The sequence below is a fragment of the Gymnoscopelus braueri genome (genome assembly GCF_963280865.1).
Source record: "Gymnoscopelus braueri genome assembly, chromosome: 17".
NCBI classification, from domain to species: Eukaryota; Metazoa; Chordata; class Actinopteri; order Myctophiformes; family Myctophidae; genus Gymnoscopelus; species Gymnoscopelus braueri.
The window spans coordinates 42,480,093-42,502,920 of NC_137617.1; the positions used below are offsets into that span (position 1 = coordinate 42,480,093).

Below are 22,828 nucleotides of genomic sequence, written 5' to 3' on the forward strand. Positions count from 1 at the left end.
AGACAGTGATGTTCACATCTTTAACGCAGTGTCTTTACGCTGGAGGAAGTTGACCCCAGTGGCACCTGGAAGAGGAGAACGTCACGTTCGGGTTCCCTCCAAGCTTGAGGCTCACACAGCTGTGCTGATAGAAAATACAGTGTACTTATGGGGGGGTGTTCCTAAATGCAAGTTGCTTTATGCATTTGATGTCGACGCCCACATATGGTTCAAACACCGGGTTTCCGGGACTGTCCCAGAGGTGAGGTACCACCACTCAGCCTGTGTGTTGGAGAAGGTCATGTTTATCTATGGAGGATACAAGAAGGCTACACACAGGCGGGACAGATCTACATGGAATGACCTCTACAAGTTGGACACCAGCACAATGGTCTGGTCTTTAATTAACACCAGAGGTGCTCCACCACCTATTTCATGCGGTCACTCTGCTACCATGATCGGGACAAAGATGATTGTATTTGGGGGCTATGGAGGGTACCAGGGGGTCTACTACAACATCATCAGTGTGTTTGACACGGAGACCAACTGCTGGCTGAACACACCTTCCAACCAGCTTGGTCCAAAAGGACGCAGGGGTCATTCAGCCTTTGCCTACAATGGAGAGCTGTACATAGTTGGTGGCGTGGACGATAAACAGACCTTCAGTGATCTGTGGAGATTCAGTCCAGAGACCTTCTCCTGGAAGAAGGTGAAGCCCAAGGTGAAAGGCCCGCCGTGTCCAATGTATGGCATGTGCTGTTGCATGATGGGAGGTCGTATCATCCTCTTTGGAGGATACAAAGGAGTCGACACACCCGCTTATGACCTGTACGTCTTAGACTTGAGTCCTCATTTGAAGGCGTTATGTAAGCTAGCGGTTATTCAGTACGGACTGGAGCAGTCTGAACTCCCACACAACATCAGGTGGGAACTGGCGGCCATGACAGCCAACAACAACAAAAGTGCAGATCTCCGCCAGGCCAGGTTTGCCGCGTGATGGTGAAATGCAACCCAACTCGAGCAAGACCCGGAAAAGACGCGCTGTGAGTGGCCAGTAGTCACTACTTTGAGTGACAGTTGGGGCAAACGCTCACCCCAAAACATGATTTACGATTCTGTCCCTGTCGGTACATAACACCGAGCGGCGCTGAGTCGGCACAAGCGAACTTCGCAACGTTCGGCACGGCAACTCGCTCACCTTAGCTCGCTCGGTGGTGCCTCTCGTGGCTCAAGTTCGCTTGAGACTGCGCGCCTCCGTCGCGGTCCAAAACTATACTTTCTTAGCCAAAAACAAATAGTCTGCGGTTGTCGGAAAAACAGTGCCTTAACCCTTTAAAGACCTGAAGCCGATTCTACAAAATGTCTTCTAAATCCCAACAGTTTTCTGAAAAACTTATGTTTCTATATCAGTGGTTCTCAAACCTTTTCATGTCAAGGACCCCCAACATTATATGTATTTGGCCGCGGACCCCCATCTAAATTCTTTTTTTTTCAGGGACCCCCAGAAGCAAAGATTTGAGTTAAAAATGTTCGTTTTAAAATAATATATATTGAAAGATTTTCACGAATTTTTAAGATTAAAAAAAAAAAGCAGATCTACAAGCTCGTAGCGCGGCACTTGGTGCCGCGCTATGAGCTTGTAGATCTGCTATTTTTGAATAGCCAAAGTGTAAAATAATGCTTTTTTAGCTCAAATCTAAAAATGACACAGATGCGTCCCAGGGCTTAATGGGTTAAGCGGGATTCGATCACGGGAGCTCAGTGTCTGCAGTCCAACGCTTAGCGAGGCACGCCAACAGACCGGTTGGGATATCAGGGTTTTGGGCTGTATTAGACTGTGAAAATTCCCCCACCGTCCCCTCTGGGGGCGGAGTCCTCGTTTTCTCGTTTTTGCATTCAGCCAATCGCAGAGCGGCAGGGCGGGGTTTGGACGAATGTAGCTGTAGAACAATATCACGCCAGGTTGCCTACCCAGCGCCCATTAACTTTGCAAGGCAAGTCATTGGCCAATTGCAATGGACTATGAAGTATCTGACTCGTACGTCTCGATCACATGACCCCACTTGAGGCGGCCATAGCTGAGTGGTTAGACGAGAGAGCCAGCCTGGGAAGCCACAGGTCCCAGGTTTGATTTCCCGGCCTGAGCAATGTGTCGAAGTGTCCAAATTATTATAATTATTATTATTATAAAAGAACAATGTGTACCGAGTTGTTTGTTGAGTATTAGCAAAAAGTGTGTTATGAAAAAAAAACTAAATCTAGTCTAGCACAAATGGCCGGGGCCTATATGGGGAGTTGCGTCATGGAATCCAGAATAAAGAAAAGTAAAACATATATATATATATAATTAAAAAAATAACAACAAATAAATAAATAAATGATATTACGACCTACGGTTGAAGAGTTAGAAGGCCGAAACTTGAAGTGGACAGTTATCACACAACCATGATGCCAAAAAAAAGTATGGATCGGTCCAACGGTACCAGCGCTTGCACGCACACACGCACGCATGCACGCACACAACCTCCCAACCACAAAGGCCACTGAGCTGGTTTGTGTAGCCAGCATGTGTAACACGAATGGTAAACCACTCTAAAAACTCTGTTATGCAGCAGCGACGAAAGGCATCTCTACAGGACTGAATGGCCAGATGACAGCCACCACGGTGCTTTAAGAGAGAGAGAGAGAGGGAGAGAGAGCATAGCAGCAGTGAACACTGGGCCCTCAGCCATCTTCCTTTGAGGAATCCTCGGTGTGGGAACGTGCTGTTTTTAAAAGGGACACTCATCCTGTTGAGTTGGTGATTGAGGATGTTCTCCTGGTTCTCTAAACAACAGCCTCTTCTCACTGGCTCTCAGCCCTGTCCCACTGAGAGAGAGAGCTGCCTTTTGACATGACAGCCAAGCTGTCTGTGTGTGTGTGTGTGTGTGTGTGTGTGTGTGTGTGTGTGTGTGTGTGTTTGTGTGCGCGCTCGCCTCTTATTAGCACGCCCGCACACACACACACACACACACACACACATTTGTATTACTATACTTTTGAGGACATCGACGCTTTAGGAGTGCAGTTTTATGAATGCCATTTTTCACAATTGTTTGCCATTTTTAACCGTAACCCTATAGTCTAAAATAGCCAATCTAAAAAGCTCGGCTATTTTCGGTGCATAACGTAGTATATTTGAGGCACTGAGGCAACCATAACCCCTAAGCCTGACCTCCAGTAGACCCACACGCACGCACTCATGCACGCACTTACGCACATGCAGAGAAACCTGTGTCCAGACACAGACCATCTGGGAGGCTGGACTACCTTGTCAAACAAGCCATCAGGAGCCCACATTCTACACATCTCTCTATCTTCCCTTTAGGAGGAGGTTTCCGTCACGCATTGCCTCTCAAAACGTCTTCATGTCAAGGAGCCTCATATTGATATGGAATAGCAGGCTAACAGACCCCCTGTTTGATTAGATTTAGTCTCAGGGCCCCGTGTCTGAGATGATAGTTGTTGTTATGATTTAGTACAGAATTCCATAATTCACTACAGTCTATACTGTAGGTGAGTAGATAACAGTGGAGAGTGTGGAAGTGGAACATATAATCAGAATAGTCCTTCTCATACGGTTAATTATATCGTTTAATGGCTTGCGTGCTCACATATCGCTCCAATGTTGCGCATCAGTTCCACAAAAATAGCACCAGTAAGAGTATAAAACAGTAGTGCAACATCAACTGAAGCAATCACAATATATGACTATTATAAAATATCATGTGATATATTAGTCCATGAGCCAGACAAGATTTCATTATCGAAAGAGTGGGCAAAACCATACCTATATTAAATTGTTCATAGGGTCAATACGAGTAAATAAATATATGATAACCTCTCCACAGGAGCAGATTTTTCATGGTTATCACACATTTTGTTATTTTCCCCATACGTACATGACAGGTGAAAAAAATGACAAAATTTAAAAAAGAGTTATCATAATGAAACTTCCTGAGTTGATTACTTACATGAAGACAATGATTTATCGTATTACAAGTTTTCTGAAATTGTATATTTAAATATGCAAATTAGGCATTAGGAAAATATGCCTGAATTTGCATAACTTTCCAGAATCAACTTTGGAACATTGGACAAAGCCAGAGTCAACATACTTATTTCATTTTGTTAAGATGTTGGAGTCAAAGGTTTTTAACAAGGGAATATTCAATATCTGGCTCAATTTTGGGGCTCTGGCTCATGGACTAAATGCCTCATTTGCATATCTAAATATACAATTTCAGAAAACTTGTAATACGATAAATCATTGTCTTCTTGTAAGTAATCAACTGGGGAAGTTTCATTATGATAACTCTTTTTTTAATTTTGTCATTTTTTCCCCTGTAGTAACTCTGAGGACCCCCCAGGGGTCCCGGACCCCCTGTTGAAGACCTTTTTTTTTTTTAGATTTTCCTATACTGGTATCAGTATCGGAAAACAACTATCAGTGAAGCCAGTCTGTCTGCCTGGGATTATCCCACAGCATATCATGACTTCCATCTGTACATCCTCCTGTATGGACACACAGCCAGAGAGGAGCTCTCTCTCTCTTCAGTGTCTCCACCCCATTCCGGCTGAGCGGAGCGCATCGTTTGTTGTGGGAGGGAGGATGTCGAGCATAGTTTGAGGTCGCTGCGTCGTGCGGTGGCGGCCGGCTTGGAATGGTTGTTGTCTCGCGAAAACAGCACAAGGGCAGTAGATCAGTTTGATTTCTTTCTTTCTTCCTGGCGTCGTGCCCCCGAGCTGCTCGCTGCTCGCGTTTCCGTGCTGTCGAGACGTTCCGCCGGCATGAGCGAATGTCGACACGCGTAATCGGAAAGCTATGGATAGTTGGGAGTTTCCCCGCCCCCCCCCTCCAGCTTCCTGTCGCCTCTTACCGTCGTGTCTGATTGATGGATATATATATATTTTTTTTAATGCCTTTTATTAGCACATTGCGTGCCAATCGCGTAGTTCTACGCGAACCTAAATAATTGCGTAGCGTGCCAGTCGCGTAGTTCTACGTCTTTATTTTTTTTTTTTCGCAGTGATTTCATTGTAGGCCTCCCTCGCAGTGACACATTTCATTGTAGGCCTCCCTCGCAGTGACACATTTCATTGTAGGCCTCCCTCACAGTGACACATTTCATTGTAGGCCTCCCTCTCAGTGACACATTTCATTGTAGGCCTCCCTCTCAGTGACACATTTCATTGTAGGCCTCCCTCGCAGTGACACATTTCATTGTAGGCCTCCCTCGCAGTGACACATTTCATCGCAGCACAACGGAAACGGAAATGTCAATCGAAGATTTTCGTTCCCATCCGCCGCCGCTCTAAAGCTCCCACTAATCCGCCATTATCTCCAGTGTTGTTTTTCTCCGCGGTGAACGCTGTTTAATAGAAACTGCGACTACTGCAAAATGGACGATCGCCGATTGAAACGGTCTTCTCTGGGCCACTCGCACAGCTACCCTGCGTGTCTACAAACAGTTGAACGCGCGATCTTAAGGTATTCAGCGAGGTCTGTGGCGACGGGAAATAAAAAACTAAAAAACAACAATAAATCGCTGGCACTGGTGAGTACATTATGATATTAAACTCTGGCTTGGAATGTGTTAATAGGACAGTAGTTTGGCAGGAAATGGGGAGAGAGATGGGGAGTGACACGCAGCAAAGGCCACCGGGATCGGGACTCAAACCCGCGACACGCTGTCAGGCTACATTGAGCCTATAGGTGCCCGGACCGCTATGCCAGCCGTCTGGGCCGTGTCTGCTCCAAAATGCACGCTTATACCAGTTGGCAAAGGAAATAAATCTATGAATATTTTTAACATGTGTTTTATATACTTAAAGTACTTTTTTATAAAAATAATAATAATTTCATTCTGGAAGTCAGTGGAGGTTAGGTTAGGGCTGAAACTTTGCCCAAATATAGAGACGACTGACATCATATTTCTGCCCATATATGGAAGCCTTACATCTCCCATTGAGGGTTCCTGGGCAAGCCGCTCCTCCTGGTCAGGCCCTGGCGTTTATGCTTCCCACCTGACCTCCATCTTAACAGTGGTGGTCTGCTTTGAGCAGAAAGAACAGTAAAGCCTGATTTATACTTAGTTCTGCTGCCAGTGTCGCGCACCAAACATAGGCCATCTTTAACCCATTGAGACCTGAAGCCGATTCTACATGTCTCCTAAATCTCAACAGTATTCTGAAAAACTTATGTTTCTATATCAGTGGTGCTCAATCTGTTTCATGTCAAGGACCCCCAAAATTATATGTATTTGGCCGCGGACCCCCATCTCAAAATATCTTGTTCCAGGGACCCCCAGAAGCAAAGATTTTAGTTAAAAATGTTCGCTTTAAAAATATGTATTCAAAGATTTGCACACATTTTGACGATCTTTCAAAAATAGCAGATCTACAAGCTCGTAGCGCGGCACTCGGTGCCGCGCTACGAGCTTGTAGATCTGCTATTTTTGAATAGCCTAAAGTGTAAAATAATGCTTTTTAGCTCAAATCTAAAAATGACACAGTTCCAGGTCTTAATGGGTTAAGCTCACAAGTTGTGAGCCTCTAGATCGCCTACGTTCGGCTAACGCAAGTATAAATCACCCATAATCCTACCTCGTGCCATGTGACGGTGTGACGCACTCCCTCAAACCCCCCCCCCCCCCCCCACCTCAACGGAGACGCAGCCACAGCCAGCTCATGTCCAACCTGCTCCTCCCCCCCCCCCCACCTCGACCCCACATAAAACAAGACACAACACCACTAATCACATTAATGCACCGATCCCTTCCAAAATAAAAGCCCTGTTTGCGTTTCTTCTTCAGAAGAAGAAGAACGGGGGCCTGTGTTTGGTCAAGATTTTAATCTCTTCTTCTCCCTCTCTTTAATTTATGGAGCATTTTACTGGTGAATTTGAACCAGACCTTCGAGATCACTGCTTTCAATAAAAGGAGGGAGAGAGGGAGAGAGAAGAAAAAAATAGCAAATGAGGAGGAGTTGGAAGTCTTCATCCGGTGCTAGAAGCCTGAGCTGCTGTGGTTAGTTTTGATCTTGGGGGGGGGGGGGGGGGGGCGTTGTGCACATGCTCCGTGTCTCGCGGGCGCTGCTGCTTTTATCCCCGCCCCCCCCCCCCCTCCGACAAACTCTTATCAGATGAGCTTCCTGCACGCCTCCTCCTGTTTTGAGTCTCTTGACGACCTTGGGGGGGAGGGATGGAGGGGGGAGGGCAGACTGACTTTCTCCGGGTGTGTGGCGATATCTCTCCCGCGTTGTAAATCTTAATAACGTCTTAATCTCTCTCTCTCTCTCTCTTTCTCTCTCTCTCTCTCTCTCTCTCTCTCTCTCTCTCTCTCTCTCTCTCTCATATATATATCAGTTCAATTCAAAGGGGCTTTATTTATTGCCATGAGTTTACATTGCCAAAGCAATTATCAAAAAAACATTTTAGGAAACAAACTTGGGATAGTATATATATCTGCTATTTATGAAAAAAATTGAAAGATTTTGAAAGTGACGAATATTTTTTTATTTATTAACACAAATCTGCCCTTCTGGGGGTCCCTGGCACAAAACATTTTCAGATGGGGGTTAAAGGTAGTATCTCCATTTATATGTACAGTAGGTCTATGTCTCTAAATCTGCGTACCTTCAGTTACTGTAACAGGTTAAAGGTCTGAATAATGTAATGCCTTGGGTGTGTAGGGGTGGGTGAGCGCTCTTTTATTAGTTTGTTCTCTGTTTTATTAGTTTATATTAGGTTAGATATTTGTATTTTTGGTTTCCTTCTATGTTAGGTAAGAATAGGTTTTGTATTTAGGAGTTAAGGTCCCCCACCCTGAGGCGATGTTGATGGTTTTATCCTAACTGTAGAAAGAGGGAGTCCCGCACACTATCTTCACTTACAAAGAAATGCATTTAAGAGCGAGACATGTTCAACAATAAATAACATTAAAGGTAGGGTAAGTGATTTTCTTTGGTTAAAATAAGTGTTAAATAGCTCTATATTCTGATAGTACTCATTGCTATAGAGTGTTTGTTCAGTAAAAGGAGTCTCCTTGTCTCTCCAGCTCTTTATAAAACAGAAAATGCATTTTCGTTTCAGTTTCAATTCCAATTTTATCCAATCAGGATAGAGAACTTAATCAGGAAACAAGTGAAATTGGAAGTGATGAAACTAAGAAATGAGCAGGCAAAATTGGAACTGGAACACTATACAAATGAAGCTTAAAAATGGGTACTTTCTCCTGATTTGCTGAGATTTTGACACCTACCAGAAAATGTATTTTCTGTTTATGAAAGAGCTGGAGAGCCTGTTACTGAACAAACACTCTATAGCAATGATTACTATCAGAATATAGTGCTTTAACCTTTTAACAAAATACTTTTTGTTTTAACCCAAAAATATCACTTACCCTACCATTAAATCAAGGGAGCATTTATAACAAATTTGACGGGACTTTCTGTTGTACCTGCAAGTGGTGTGAACATTTTTGGTTTAAAGGTGGACCTGTTCAAATGCTTTAGGCAAATCAAACTGAGACATTTCTTCTAGTTCTCATGGAACACAGACCCAACAATCATTTCAAACAGAACTTTCTGTCCCTTTGTGACTAATCCCTCTATCTAAGGGGACTTTCTAAAGGACTTTCTTTTGTACCTGCAAGTGTTACGCTGGCCCTGTGGTCTGGCCTATATTGGTAAGACACCCAGGAAACTTAAAACACAGATCAGCGAACACAAAAGCTCTATTCACAGCAATGATTAGGGACTACCCTGTAGCCGTTCATTTCAACTATATGAAACTTGACATTGCATCCCTGCGCTTTGTTGGTATGGAGGCGGTCTCTTTGCCACCTAGAGATGACCTCCTTCTAAAGAGAAGGGAGGCTTTTTGGATTTTTACTAAATGTGATGTTAGGATTTTTAGGCTTTATGCCGCTGGGTATTTTTGATACATTTCTCTAAAATGTTTTTTTGTCCTGACCAATAGCATTTTAAGCATGCTGTACATCTCTCCTGGGAATGAGGGAGTCCATCTTTTATGCTGCACCATAGTGACCCCCTAGCCTAGGTCATAACATTCTCTCTCTCTCTCTCCCCGTCAGTCCTCTCCACGCGGTGTCGTTCGCCCTGGCCTGCGGCGTGCCCGGCGTGGCCATGCTGACGCTGGCGGTCAACCCCCTGACGGGCTTCCTGGGCTTCCTGAACATCTTCCTGTACACCTGCTGCTACACGCCCCTCAAGAGGATCAGCATCGCCAACACCTGGGTGGGCGCGCTGGTGGGCGCCATCCCCCCCGTCATGGGCTGGACGGCCGCTACGGGCTGCCTGGACCCAGGTGTGTGTGTGTGTGTGTGTGTGTGTGTGTTCGCTTTTAAAAATATATATTCCAAGATTTACGCACATTTTCACGATTTCTCAAAAATAGCAGATCTACAAGCTCATAGCACGGCACTCTGTGTCGTGCTATGAGCTTGTAGATCTGCTATTTTTTAATGGCCAAGTGTGTGTGTGTGTGTGTGTGTGTGTGCGCGTGCGTGCGTGCGTGTACGCGCGGGGATGTCATCATTATGACATTTTACATGACGATTAATTGTCACTTAATAAATAATTACGATTGTTGTTGAACACTGGAACATAATATTGTGAATACAAATTACATTTATATAGTACCTTTTATTGAAAGGATAACCCCTTGAGATGTATCATCTCGTTTTTGAGAGGGTCCTATCACAAAAATACAGAGAGTACAATAGACAGACAACTTGACAAAAACAAAAACTGAAACTGGCCTCTCTCACCCCACCTGATCACCCACAAAGTAACAGACTTCATGCATTAATGTACCCATGTAAGGCTAAATGAACACAAACAAAAGCAAAAACTACAGACCGTTATATACATGCACATGCGTTAACATGCCCATACGAATACACAGAATACAAACATGCACCTTGGAAATTAAATTGCAGTATATTCCCTATGATTCACAGGGCGGATTATAGAAGACAGTGAAAACAATCAGAGGCATTTAGAAGCAGGAGCAGGTTATTTGAAGATGAGTGAGGATAGATGCTTTAAAGATATTAAAGGAGTTAATAGATCTAAGGGAACTAGATCTATTAGTTCCCCCGGCTGGGGCTTTATATTTAAAAGCACGTCGACGAACTTCTTAACTGATTTTAGTTGGGATAATGAAGTAAGGATACTCTGTATGCCTTAGGGTTAGGGTTTCCGTTTGGCATTTAAGTTTTGAAGTTGCACAGGTGCAGATATGACAAATAACCTAAATATACAAGGACATGACTGACATATAATAACATTAAAAAAACATTAATAGGGGAAATAGCCGTCTCCCATTGAGGGTTCCTGGGCAAACCGCTCCTGGTCGACTCCTGGTCGTTCATTTCACCCTGGTTCGTTCGAGGCCCGTTTCTACACACACCCAGTGAGTTGCTGTTAAAAAATGAGACTTTATCAGAGTGACTTCACCTCAAAGAAGTTCCCCGATAAAACTACAGTAATCCTGAGTCACTCAGTCCACACACAGAGCCAAATTTGGACATTATATGAACTTTCTCACACATCACAGCTGCACTTTGGCCAAAAAAAAAAAAAAAGACCCTTCCTAGATGTGCAGACTGGGGAAGCCACAGGAGTCAGGACCGTATGAGTGTTCACGGTTTTAATGTCCCCCCGCCACATGTTGTCATAAACTAGCACCTTTGAGCGGACGTTAAGGAGTGAAACGTGAGACGCAGTGAATCAGGGCCGTGACAAGTGGAATCACAATGTTTATGGGACCAAATGTCCATATTTCGGTCCTGTCTCTCTGGCCTATCGAACACATTTCCTGTGAACTTAATTGGGCAATAAAACAATGTTACTTGGCGTGTGAAATCAGACTTCTTGAAGAGCAGGTGTTAAATGGGGAAGATGGAAGATTTGAGTGAATTATTTTCTTCCCCTTTTCTGTATGATGTAGCGCAATACTAGCTCTCTGGCATCCACATTTTGTTTGAACACAATAACCGCCAAGGTATTAAACATCGTTTGTTATCCCCTTGCCAGCGTAATTACCTTCATCCGATGAATTTTGAAACGCCGTGGAGGTGACATTGTATTCCAAAAAAAAGGGCGGAGGGAAGGGGTAAGAGAAGGGATCTGTGTATTCAGACGGACCACAACATTCCAACCGCGATCCGCCATTTTGGGGCTGGGGCTTGCTGAAAACAGTGGTGGTTTTCAATGCAAAAAAAACAGCAACTGAGTTACAGCTGTTTTTCTGAAAATCCCATAGCCAGGGCGGGCGGAAGTGACGTTTTTTGGAATGATCTCACATCCACATACTTCTTCTCTCATTGACGATGGATCATCCCAGAGCTGTGTTACGGTGCCTAAAACAGCGTGCCTACGTTTTTTAATAGAACGCATTTATGCGATTTGGCGGACAAGTGCGCTATTTAATGGAACGCATTTATGCGCAATTGGCAGGAAATTAGTTAAAATACAAAATGACCATACTTTTTTTTTTATCAGGGCTGGTATAGTAGGCCATATAAAATACTACTCAAAGGGACTGGTTGTCCGAGTCTAGGACCCACCGCAGTGGTGTCCAGTAAGAACTTAACCGAGATATTAACCCTGATGAAGTGTGGTTCGGAAGATCCATGTATATTGCAGAGATATCTGGGTTAGGCCTGTCCTCGACTATGGATTTCTATAGTCGACTCTGATTGGCTAAATGTTGCCTATTCGGCTAATAGTGGATTAATGCAACAGCAACAAAAAAGAAGAAAATATGTTTGACTGAGAGATTGGCACTTGAATCAGATTGAATCTCTCAGTCGAATTTTTCACAGATCACAGATTGGGGGCTTGGCCTAACGAAAGTTTGCAGTCATGAGATTTTATTTTTGCTTTAAACAATGCGTCACACACCAGGATGTTACAGTCTCAGGACACTGTTGTACTTGTCTTATTGTTGGGGATTTTTCTGCCTTTATTGATAGGAACAGTAGACTGACAGGAAATGGGGAGAGAGATGGGGGGGGGGGGGGTGACACGCAGCAAAGGCGTCGGGATCGGGAGTCAAACCCGCGACACGCTGTCAGCCTAGGTGCCCAGACGGTTTCGCCAACCGTCTGGGCCCTTGTCTTATTTTTTTGCGTTCCCTCCATAAAACTGTGATGCGACCGGGCCGACGTCCACCCGCGAGTCGAGTCCAGAACCTCTGTGACCGTGCCTGACCCGCTCAGCTCCCACCAGCCCCATAGTAGAGCTTTATATACATACATCTGTGTGTGTGTGTGTGTGTCCCTCCACAGTTGTTGTCAGTACAGAGAGAGACAAGTCTTTGTTCTGTAAAGCATTTTTGTAACTTTGTTTGGAACAGCCGTTATACAAATAACTTCACTATCATTATCATTACAAGTGGAGGAGCAAGATGACGGGGGTGGGAGGGGGGTGGTCCTTGCTTGTTTGGTAGACATGCTAACTGTGAAATGTGCAGTGGTGTGAAGTAACTAAGTACGTTTACTCAAGCACTGTACTTAAATACAATTTTTACTTTACTGGAGTATTTCTAATTTACTGTACTTTTACTTCTACTCTGCTACATCTCAGAGGAAAATATTGTACTTTTTACTGCACTACAATTATTTGCAAACTTAAGTTACTAGTTACTTTGTAGATTTTGATTATTATTACAAAACATACATCAACCACTTCAGCCCTAAATACATTTCGGCCATTTGAAAATAGCCGATCTACAAGCTCACAATTCGTCGCAAGATCTGCTATTTTCAAAATACTTTTTATACATTTGAAAAATGGGACATTCTGCATAATTAGTACCTTATACTTTTGGTTCTTTTAAGTACAATTTTATACCAATACTTTTGTACTTTTACTCAACAAAATGTATTACTTTTTCCTCAGACTTTTGTCTCAGACTGTCGCACACACTCAACAAAGAGTTTGTGTGCATGATGCCAGTACATTTTTTTTAAAAGGGGGGGGGGATGGCTCTCAACAAAACATTTTAAATAATTCATCTATGGCCTTTTCATGTGCGGAATGAGAGCAGCTCCATTGAACTTATTTTTTCAACAGGGGGCTGCTAGCTGGGTCCATAGCAACTCCAGCTATTCATAGCCCCCCGTCTAAAGAATCTGGCCTTATACCGTGTATATAGCTTCCATCCTAATAACATGCCCTCCGCGTGAACTTGGGGTTATCAAAAGACTGTACAAGAGTCTGTCTAGCCCCCCTCCCGACCCTCTGCAGACCCCCGCCCTCCTCCCTCCTCCTCCCATTTTTCTCTCTCTCTCAACTGCCTCTCAGGGTGTCCACTGTTGCCAGATTCTGCGAGAGAAATAAGCAACCAGGTCTATGAAAACGAGCCCAGAAAGAAGCGACTATAATAGGCCACATTAGCACTTTAAACACCATGTACATTGGCTATTTAAAAATAGCCGATCTACAAGCTCACAACGCGTCGCGATGTGACGCGTTGTGAGCTTGTAGATCTGCTATTTTCAACAGAAAATCTTGGGGAAAAGTGAAACATTTTCAATATTTCTGGTACAGAGGTCACAAAATCCTTTTTAAATGGGGGTCCGTGGACAAATGCATATCAATCTGGGGGTCCTTGACATGAACATGCTTGAGAACCACTGGTTTATAAACAACATTTAGGAAACCAGCCCCAAAAAAACGCAACCTGCAACTACCAATATTTACAAGCGTCTTTACAGAAAAACAAGCCCAAATTAGCTTATAATAAGCAGACATGGCAACACCAAGGGTGTACCCTGCCTCTCTCTCCCTCACCCGGGATTTGTTGGATCAGTGTGGCGCTTAGGGTTGAAACATTTGCAGCGCGATGCCAAGGCCCCCCCCCCGTCCCCCCGTCCGCTGCCGCCGCAGGCCGCACTGTTGTGTTGTTTTTCCCATGGGCTTTTTTTAACGCACACGCGTTTACTAAACGCAAAGACAAGCGCAAAGCGGCACAAAAGGAAGTGCTGTACGTGACCAGCCTTTTGTGCGGTTCTCCTGTTGTGGCCACTGTCGGAGTGGAGACACACACACACACACACACACACACACACACACACACACACACACATATACACACAGGTTTGTATTACTATACTTGTGAGGACATAAAAATGTTAGGACTGCATTTGAAAATAGTGCTTTGTAAATGAACAGGAGGATATGCTGCTTCCTTCTAATAGCCAGGGAAGACTTCCTACTGAAGTGTAACGGTTTTATAGCTCAACAGTAGAAATGTGGAGACCGGGTAGGAATGGGACGATGATCGTTATTATCGTTTATCGTGATAAAAAACGCTCACAATAATCGTATGGCAGAGATTTTAAATTATGTCCATCATCATACACTAGGATGAATTAGCTTTTGTTGAGCTGCAAATTCAGTACAACTTCCAAAAATAGCAGATCTACAAGCTCACAATGCGTTGCGTTGCAACACATTGTGAGCGGCTATTTTTGGTTTAAAAATATTAAGCAAAGACGCTATTATTTTCCCTCAGAATAGGGATGCTGGGGGTTCATGTTCAACTCAACTAACAAAAGTGGCATTTTAAGTTTTAAGCATATTTAGATTATCGCGATATCGTTAATCGCAATTATTTTCGCCACAATAATCGTGACGTGTAATTTTCATATTGTTCCACCCCTAAACCCCGGGTCAACTTCAAGTCATGGGTATGACAAGAAAGTTCAGCATTGCAACTTTAAGTGGTGTTCACTGCATAAAATACGTCCTTATGCATTGAAACACCTCCCCGCCCAACTCTCTCACACACACACACACACACACACACACACACACACACACACACACACACACACACACACACACACACACACACACACACACACTCTTTACATAGAGCATAATGAATAATTAACTCTCGTTTCGTTCTCTTCCAGGTGCTCTGCTCCTGGGGGGCTTCCTCTACTGCTGGCAGTTCCCCCACTTCAACGCGCTGAGCTGGAACCTGCGGGAGGACTACTCGCGCGGCGGCTACCGCATGATGTCCGTCACGCACCCCAGCATGTGCCAGCGCGTGGCCCTGCGCCACAGCCTGGGCCTCATCGGCCTGGCCACCCTGAGCCCCGTGGTGGGCGTCACCACCTGGACGTTCCCGTTGGTCTCGCTGCCCATCAACGCCTACATCAGCTACCTGGCCTTCCGCTTCTACCGGCAGGGCGACCGCAACACGGCGCGCAAGCTCTTCTTCTGCAGCCTGTGGCACCTGCCGCTGCTGCTGCTGCTGGCGCTCACGTGCAAGACGCCGCGCAAAGACTCGGAGAGCCCGCCGCCGCCAGCGCCGCCCCTCCTCCCTCTGGAAAGCTAACCAACTCAACAACAAACACGTCTCTGAGAGACGGGTGTATATGTGCCGTTTGCAACCAGCTAATTTTGCAAACCACGTCCCCCCCCCCATATCGCTGTGTTTTTGGCATCGTTTGACAACGCGGCAGGTGCACCAACAGCGATAGCCTGGCATGGCCAGACTAATACCACCGTGTAGATATTAGTCTGGAATCTCTGTGTGGAACCTGCATTTCCGAGGGGCGAATAAAAAAAATGCCTCCGGTGATAAACCCGCCCCTTATGTGCACCATATTTGCATACTTGGCCCTGATTGGTTCCCTCACTACTTCGGAGGGAGTGAAATCCAATCAAAGCTGAGCGGTGCCAGACAAAATCTGTCCAAGTTTCTTTTGCAATTGCACATTTGTTTGGTTTCCCAGGCTACAACAGCGAGGCCTCGATACTTGTGAGTTTGTGTCCGTGCGAGCCGTGTTAGGCGAGCGAGTGTACGCGCCGAGAGCACCCAACGCGGTCGGAGACGCACAGTTGGCAAGCTGTGGTGGATGGACTAGGTTATGGCACCTGTTTTGCCCGTTAGGCTGGCTAACGTTAACTAGCTTGCGTAATGTAAACGGACTAACGGGCGCATGTTGCTTTGACCCAGCCAACGGGAGGACACCATGTAGCCCAGTGGTTCTCAACCTGTGGGACCCACCCATGATTTTGGGTGGGTCCCCAGGTGACAGTAAAGTGACAATTTAAGGACATATAAGACCTTTCTAATACCAAATAATCCCAAGAAATGGAAAAACTGGTCAAACTTTGGCCAAATAATAATAGCTTTATATAAATAGATAGATTTATATAGCTCTTTTCTAAGTACCCAAAGTCGCTTTACATAAAGAAAAGGAAGGAACCAACTTCATTAAGAGGAAAAGCAATAAAAGAAAGTGCTACATTAAGAAGATAAAAGGTTAAGCATGGGTTGGGCCGGGGAGGCATCTTAACCAGACCTCAGCTGGGAAAAGCTATCTTGAAGAGGTGGGTTTTGAAGGAGAGGAGGGAGGGGTCATTTTTTAGGTGGTTGGGGAGTGCATTCCAGAGGGGGGGGACAGCAACAGAGAGAGCCCTGTCCCCCCAAATTGTCAAATAATATAAGACATTTTGAAATAAGATTTGGCCGGCCTGAAAAGGTTGAGAACCACTGACACGATGGGGCCGTGGCTTGCAAAATTTGCTGGTGCGAAAGGCATACATACACGCCTCTGAAACTGTCCTCCTGGCCCTTCCTGTTTCTCCTTTCTGGATTGAGCTCACTCCCTCTGCGTCGTGGCGTTGAGGGGCTGATTAATTACAACTGTTTTATCTGTGCGAGTGTTTTCTCATTGCTCGCTAGCAGAGCCAGGAACCGGGGGTCAGGATGGCATGTTTCTAATGGTTTAGTCAACAGCAAACACATGGAGTTGCTTAAACCCCCTGAGTTGCATCAGGTGGTAATCATTTCAATGTGTGTGTATGTAGTATGTATATTTCATGTTTATTTATATATAAAGCGCTCGTTCTTTCTCCCCCTTGGCCATGTTGTACATGACTGTTGTTATTAAATAACATTGTACAGTGTAAATTGATCCTATATTAATCTGTAGAGGGGATACCATCAGCAAGTACAGTAAACCCCCCCCAGATGCATTGTAATAATGCAAAGTTATATAAAAGAGAGGAACTCCAAAACAGATTATCGTGAAGACATGTTGTAAAGAGTTTAAAATGAGTTTAAAAGACAACAATAATGCTGATTTTGAAAGATTGCTATAATCACACTGAAATTAGATTATGGATATGTGAACCATTTAACCACTTAAACCCTATTTTTTGTACTTTAAAAAATGTTTCTACAAGCTCACAAACGCGTTACAAGGCGACGTGTTGTGAGCTTGTAGACAGGCTATTTTCGAAAGTGTTCGAAAATGTTGTGAATTTTTTTCTGGAAGTTTTTGGGGACATTTTCGTCTTTTAATGTGGCTTTGACTTTGACGAACACAATCCATTTTACTTGACGATAGTTCTAGATTTTTGGGCCACTATTACGTGGCATTTTGCTGCACAGCAATACTCATCAATGGTTCTACTTCTATACCGTCTGCCTCATGATACTTAATAAGTCAATACGGTTCACCTGTGTACCAACACAAGGGAATAGGTGTGCTACTGTATGTACAGTATGGCACATACACATGTATGGTTCTCTGACAATAAATGTCTTCAATACATCCATGTCTTTTCTTTCTTTTTTGTGATTTACTTTCCCGCGGACTGCCTTGTGTAGGTTTTTTTCCTAGTTTTACGTCGACAGCTGATCGCAATGTCCGCCTACCTATGTTGCTGCTAAAACTGGTTGGAAACAATTCAGGGATTTAAAAATATATATAACTTTGATTGCAAAGTCCCTATATTAGAGTTGCAAAAGCGATGCAGAAACTTCAGGGCGTCCGTCTTTTCATGTTGGGACGTTATCGGGATTGGATTTCAAAGTGGTAGTCGAATAGGTTTGTTAGCGGAGGTTTTTCTCCACCGTTCAAGTCCCTTATCCCATTAAAACCGGGCAAAGCATCTGTGTCATTTTAGATTTTTTGCGTTGCCTATGCCAAAATAGCAGATATACAAGCCCACAGCACGTCACTTTGTGTCGTGCTGCCAGCTTGTACATCTGCTATTTTTGGGAAAAACATCTTGAAAGTGTGAGAATTAGTGATTTAGAAGGCATTTGTAGAATCGGCCTCATGTCTTAAATTGAATTTTGTTTTCTCCAGACGTATCCGATCATCTGTGCGAGACTATCTGTGTTTAGTTTTTTGTGTTTTTTCATACAGCACTCTATTGAAACCCCACTTTAGGAAGTGATTATGTATTGATCGTGTAAATACTGGAGGGCAGATACAGCCGGCCTGATACAGTATCTAATCTCACCACAACACAAAGCACAACACAACACAACTCCACTATCATCACCACACCGCACTAGATAGGCCGCCCCGCTGACTCAGCGCTAGACTTAGTGTATGGATTTAAGTTGCAATTATAGCCTTAGTGGACACGCATGGCATTAGGAGCGGATGACCATCATCCATCTAATCCACTACGTTTCTATTTAGCCAAACCACCTCTGCACCTGTCACTCAGCCACATGGCCCCCCCCACTTCCGCCCCGTACCCCATAGTTTTGGTATCGGGTTACGTCTCCATCACCACCACATCCCAGTGATCCCACTGAACGAGACCCCTTTTTTTTTAATACCCCCACACACATCTTAACTGCCCTCCTTCCCATAAAAGAGGGACGATGGGGATTTAGCCGAAGGTTGGTTGGGGGGGGGGCTGAAATGAGTATATCCTCGTAAAGTGTCCGACCGGATACAGAATTTCATATCGGAGAGTGCGGTGGGAGGGATCGGGCCAGCTGTTACAGCCGGGTTAGATGGCGGGGGGGTTGGGGGGTGAGGGTGACGGCGAAACCTGCACGGAGATTGAATGTCAGTGGGTGCCACACCAGTCTCGCTATGATGGTGATGGGGCCTGGAAGAATCCTGCTCATATTTAGTGGCACAATAAGTAGCAGTGCTGTCATTCCCTGAAATTCATAGGGAGGGGTAATATCTCTTGCTGAGTTATATGTGGCTCTGTTGCGGCCTGTATTGTCACTTGCCGACAAGAACGGAAGACGATTTTGTTTTTGGGGCATGCAAGCAACGCTATAGACTAGACTTAGTTTTAAAAGATGGGGGGTCAAGGTTTAATTTAGTGTGCACGAAAATAGCCGATCTACGCTGTAAGCAGTGTTAATTTTGTCTTCTGATTTAGTCTTAGTCTTTTGAATAACACCATTTAGTTTTAGTCCTATTTTAGTCATTTAAATTGTTTAGTCTTAGTCTAGTCTTAGTCGACTAAATATCAAAATCTTAGTCTTTTAGTCAAAATTAACACTGGCTGTAAGCTTCTAGATCTGCTATTTTTGATGCTAGACACCGTCTTAGGAAGAAGTAGGCTATAAATGAGGCGATAGGTTTCCATCTGAGGTCCTGTGTGTGATTTCCCTCCTCGGCCTATGACTGATCTGGTCTTTCTCCCACATCGTCCAAGATGTCTGCTGTCCTCACCTGCTCACCCTGCTCACCCTGCTTCTGACCGGAAGCGCCATGAAAGACGGCCGCATTCGTACAAGCTCCGTAGCATCGCAACGTTTTTCCATCTTTTTAGTATTTTTTAGCCTTCTCTTTTTTCCCTACACCGTCGCGTGTCTAAGGAGTTATGACAGACAAGCACTTATGGACATCAGCACAGCGATTACACACAGAATTCCGGACTTTTTTGCCGAAAACCTCCCGCTCGGCTGGGGGGGGGGTGGGGTACCCTTTGTTCCGGCCGGATCAACAACATACCCCCGTCGAAAAAGACCGTGGCGGCGAGGCACTAGAGCGGGTCTTCTCGTAAGAACAACAAAACGTGGATATAAACCTGCACTGCCTTCAATCCTGCTAGCGAACGTTAGATCTCTGTGTGAATCAAGAACAGTGACCACTATGGACGACTTACTGGCGCGCGTTAAATACAACGCAGAGACGAGGAGGACCTGTGTTGTTGTGCTAACAGAGACGTGGCTAACGGAGTTAGCATCTGATTCTTCTATCACTCCTCCTGGCTTCACCGCGTATAGGAAAGACAGAGACCCTGTACTGAGCGGTAAGCAACGTGGGGGGGGAGTTTGTGCCTTGATCAACAACAACTGGTGCAAAGATGTTAAAATCCTAGACAGTCACTGCTCACCAGACCTTGAACTTTTAATCATAGCCTGCCGTCCTTTCTACCTACCACGCGACTTCAGCATCGTGATTGTAGCCGTTGTTTACATTCATCCTGGAGCTAATAAGGACACAGCTATGAGGGAATTACACCAGGCGATCAGTGCACAAGAAAATCGCCACCCGGACTGCGCAGTCATCTGCCTAGGCGACTTCAACCGGACAGACTTAAAAAAGGTCTTTCCCAAATTCCACCAGCATGTCGCCTGCAGTACCCGTGGTGACAATATTCTTGACCACTGCTACACGCCCTTCAAGGATGGATACAAAGCTCTCCGCCGCCCACCGCTAGGAAGCTCTGACCACGACGCCATCCAGCTGCTACCTGCCTACAAACAGAGGCTAAAAAGGGAGCCGGTCGTTGAGAAGGAAATCCGAATCTGGTCTGAGGACACAGACGCTATGCTACAATCCTGCTTCTACCAGACTGACTGGGGGATGTTTAAGAACGCCGCTGGGAATAACATCAACGAACTCTCAGACTCAGTCACTGGCTTTATCAGCAAGTGCATAGATGACATAGTCCCAAAAAAGACAGTTCGGATCTATCCCAATCAGAAACCATGGATGGACAGCGGAGTACGTGCACATCTGCATGAACGGGACGCTGGTTTCAAATCTGGCGACGTGGAAACGCGCAACACGACGCGCGCGGCCCTAAACAGCGCCATCAGGAAGGCGAAAAAGGCCTACACAAAAAAGATGCAAGACAAACTCAGCAGTGGCGACATCAGGAGCACATGGCAGGCAGTACACACCTTGACAGACTGCAAAACAAGAACCAGAAGCGAGGTGAACCCGCCTGCCTCCCTCCCCAACGAACTGAACACTTTCTACGGCCGGTTTGAGATCAGCTCCAACCGCGGCAGCCAAGCGGGGCCATCAGCAGCACCAGCAGAGGAGAACCCTCCTCTAACCATCTCGGAGAGAGAAGTGCGTACAGCCTTCACACGGGTCAACATCCACAAGGCAGCCGGACCTGATGGGATTCCAGGCCGGGTCCTTAAGACATGTGCAGACCAGCTGGCGGGTGTCTTCGCTGACATCTTTAACCTCTCCCTCTCCCTGGCTGTGGTCCCTGCAGGGTTCAAAATGTCAACCATTGTGCCCATTCCCAAAAAGGCCAAAGTGACATGCCTGAACGACTGGAGACCTGTTGCTCTCACCCCGATCGTCAGCAAGTGTTTCGAGAAACTGGTGAGGGAATACATCAGCTCCACGCTACCTGCCTCGCTGGATCCGTGGCAGTATGCATACCGCAAAAACAGATCCACCGACGACGCTATTGCCATGGCTCTCCACACCGTCCTCTCGCACATGGACAACAAGCTGCTGAAGGACAAATATGTACGTATGCTGTTCGTGGACTACAGCTCAGCATTCAACACCATTGTCCCAGCAATACTTGACAAAAAGCTCAGACACCTAGGGCTACACCCAAGCATGTGCGACTGGATACAGGACTTCTTGTCCAACCGACATCAGGTGGTGAGAATGGGCAGCATCACATCCGACCCCCTGACCCTCAACACCGGAGCACCCCAGGGATGCGTGCTGAGCCCTCTCCTCTACTCCCTGTACACGTATGACTGCATAGCCACACATGTCTCCAACACCATCATAAAGTACGCGGACGACACGACAGTGATAGGCCGAATCGTCAACAACGACGAGTCTGACTACAGAGAGGAGATCAAATCACTGGCACACTGGTGCCGTGAGAACAACCTCTCTCTTAACGTCGACAAGACCAAAGAACTGATCGTGGACTTCAGGAGGCCGCGGAGAGACCATGCGCCCATCCTCATCGACGGTGCTGCAGTGGAAAGGGTCAGCGAGTTCAAGTTCCTCGGAGTACACATCGAGGAGGACCTCAAATGGGAGACGCACTCCACACACGTGAGGAAAAAGGCTCAGCAGCGACTGTACTGGCTCCGCCGCCTGAAGAAGCTCGGAGTAGGACGTCGCATCCTCAGGCTGTACTACAACAGTTCTGTCGAAGGCATCCTAACAGGCTGTGTCACGGCCTGGTACGGGAACTGCACTGCCCGAGAAAAGGTCAGCCTACAACGAGTAGTGCGATCGGCAGAGCGGATAATGGGAATCGAGCTCCCAGCGCTCCAGGAACTGTACAAAAAGCGGTGCGTGGTCAAAGCCAAGCGCATCATCAAGGACAAGCACCACCCAAGTCATAGACTGTTCAACCCCCTACAACGACCGCGACCGGGCAAGGGGCTCTACCGCAGTATCAAGAGTTCCACCACCAGATTTTGGTGTAGTTTCAATCCAGCCGCTGTCAGAATGCTGAATGGGGCATAAGCCTGGATGAGTTCAGCAGCCTGACAGCAGGCGGCGCAGACTTTTCTGGCTCTTCCTGAACACACCTGTGGATTATACCAGGGACAATGACTTGGACTTTAGCCCCCCCCTCGGACACACCTGTGGACTACACCAGGTACAAAATGACTTTTTGTTGCACTCCCTCATGGAGCTACATGCGGATTATACTAGGGTCAGTCCACTCTAGGTGGACACGCACTGACCTTTTGCACCTTAATCCCTTGTATAACGCACTGACTTTTTTTGGGTCTTTTTATTGTGCTCCTTAAGCACCT

At 45.7% G+C, this 22,828-nt stretch overlaps 1 protein-coding gene across 1 annotated transcript in view; it reads left to right on the top strand.

Moving 5' to 3' along the window:
• Positions 1–16,454, top strand: part of cox10 (cytochrome c oxidase assembly factor heme A:farnesyltransferase COX10) — a 95,995-nt gene extending 79,541 nt beyond the window's left edge. Inside the window, exons 6-7 of the mRNA XM_080454913.1 lie at positions 9,114–9,346; positions 14,970–16,454. Of these exons, the coding sequence (XP_080311039.1) occupies positions 9,114–9,346; positions 14,970–15,397 (661 nt within the window). The 3' untranslated portion in view covers positions 15,398–16,454. The remainder of the gene's footprint in view (positions 1–9,113; positions 9,347–14,969) is intronic.
• Positions 16,455–22,828: the final 6,374 nt, after the last annotated feature.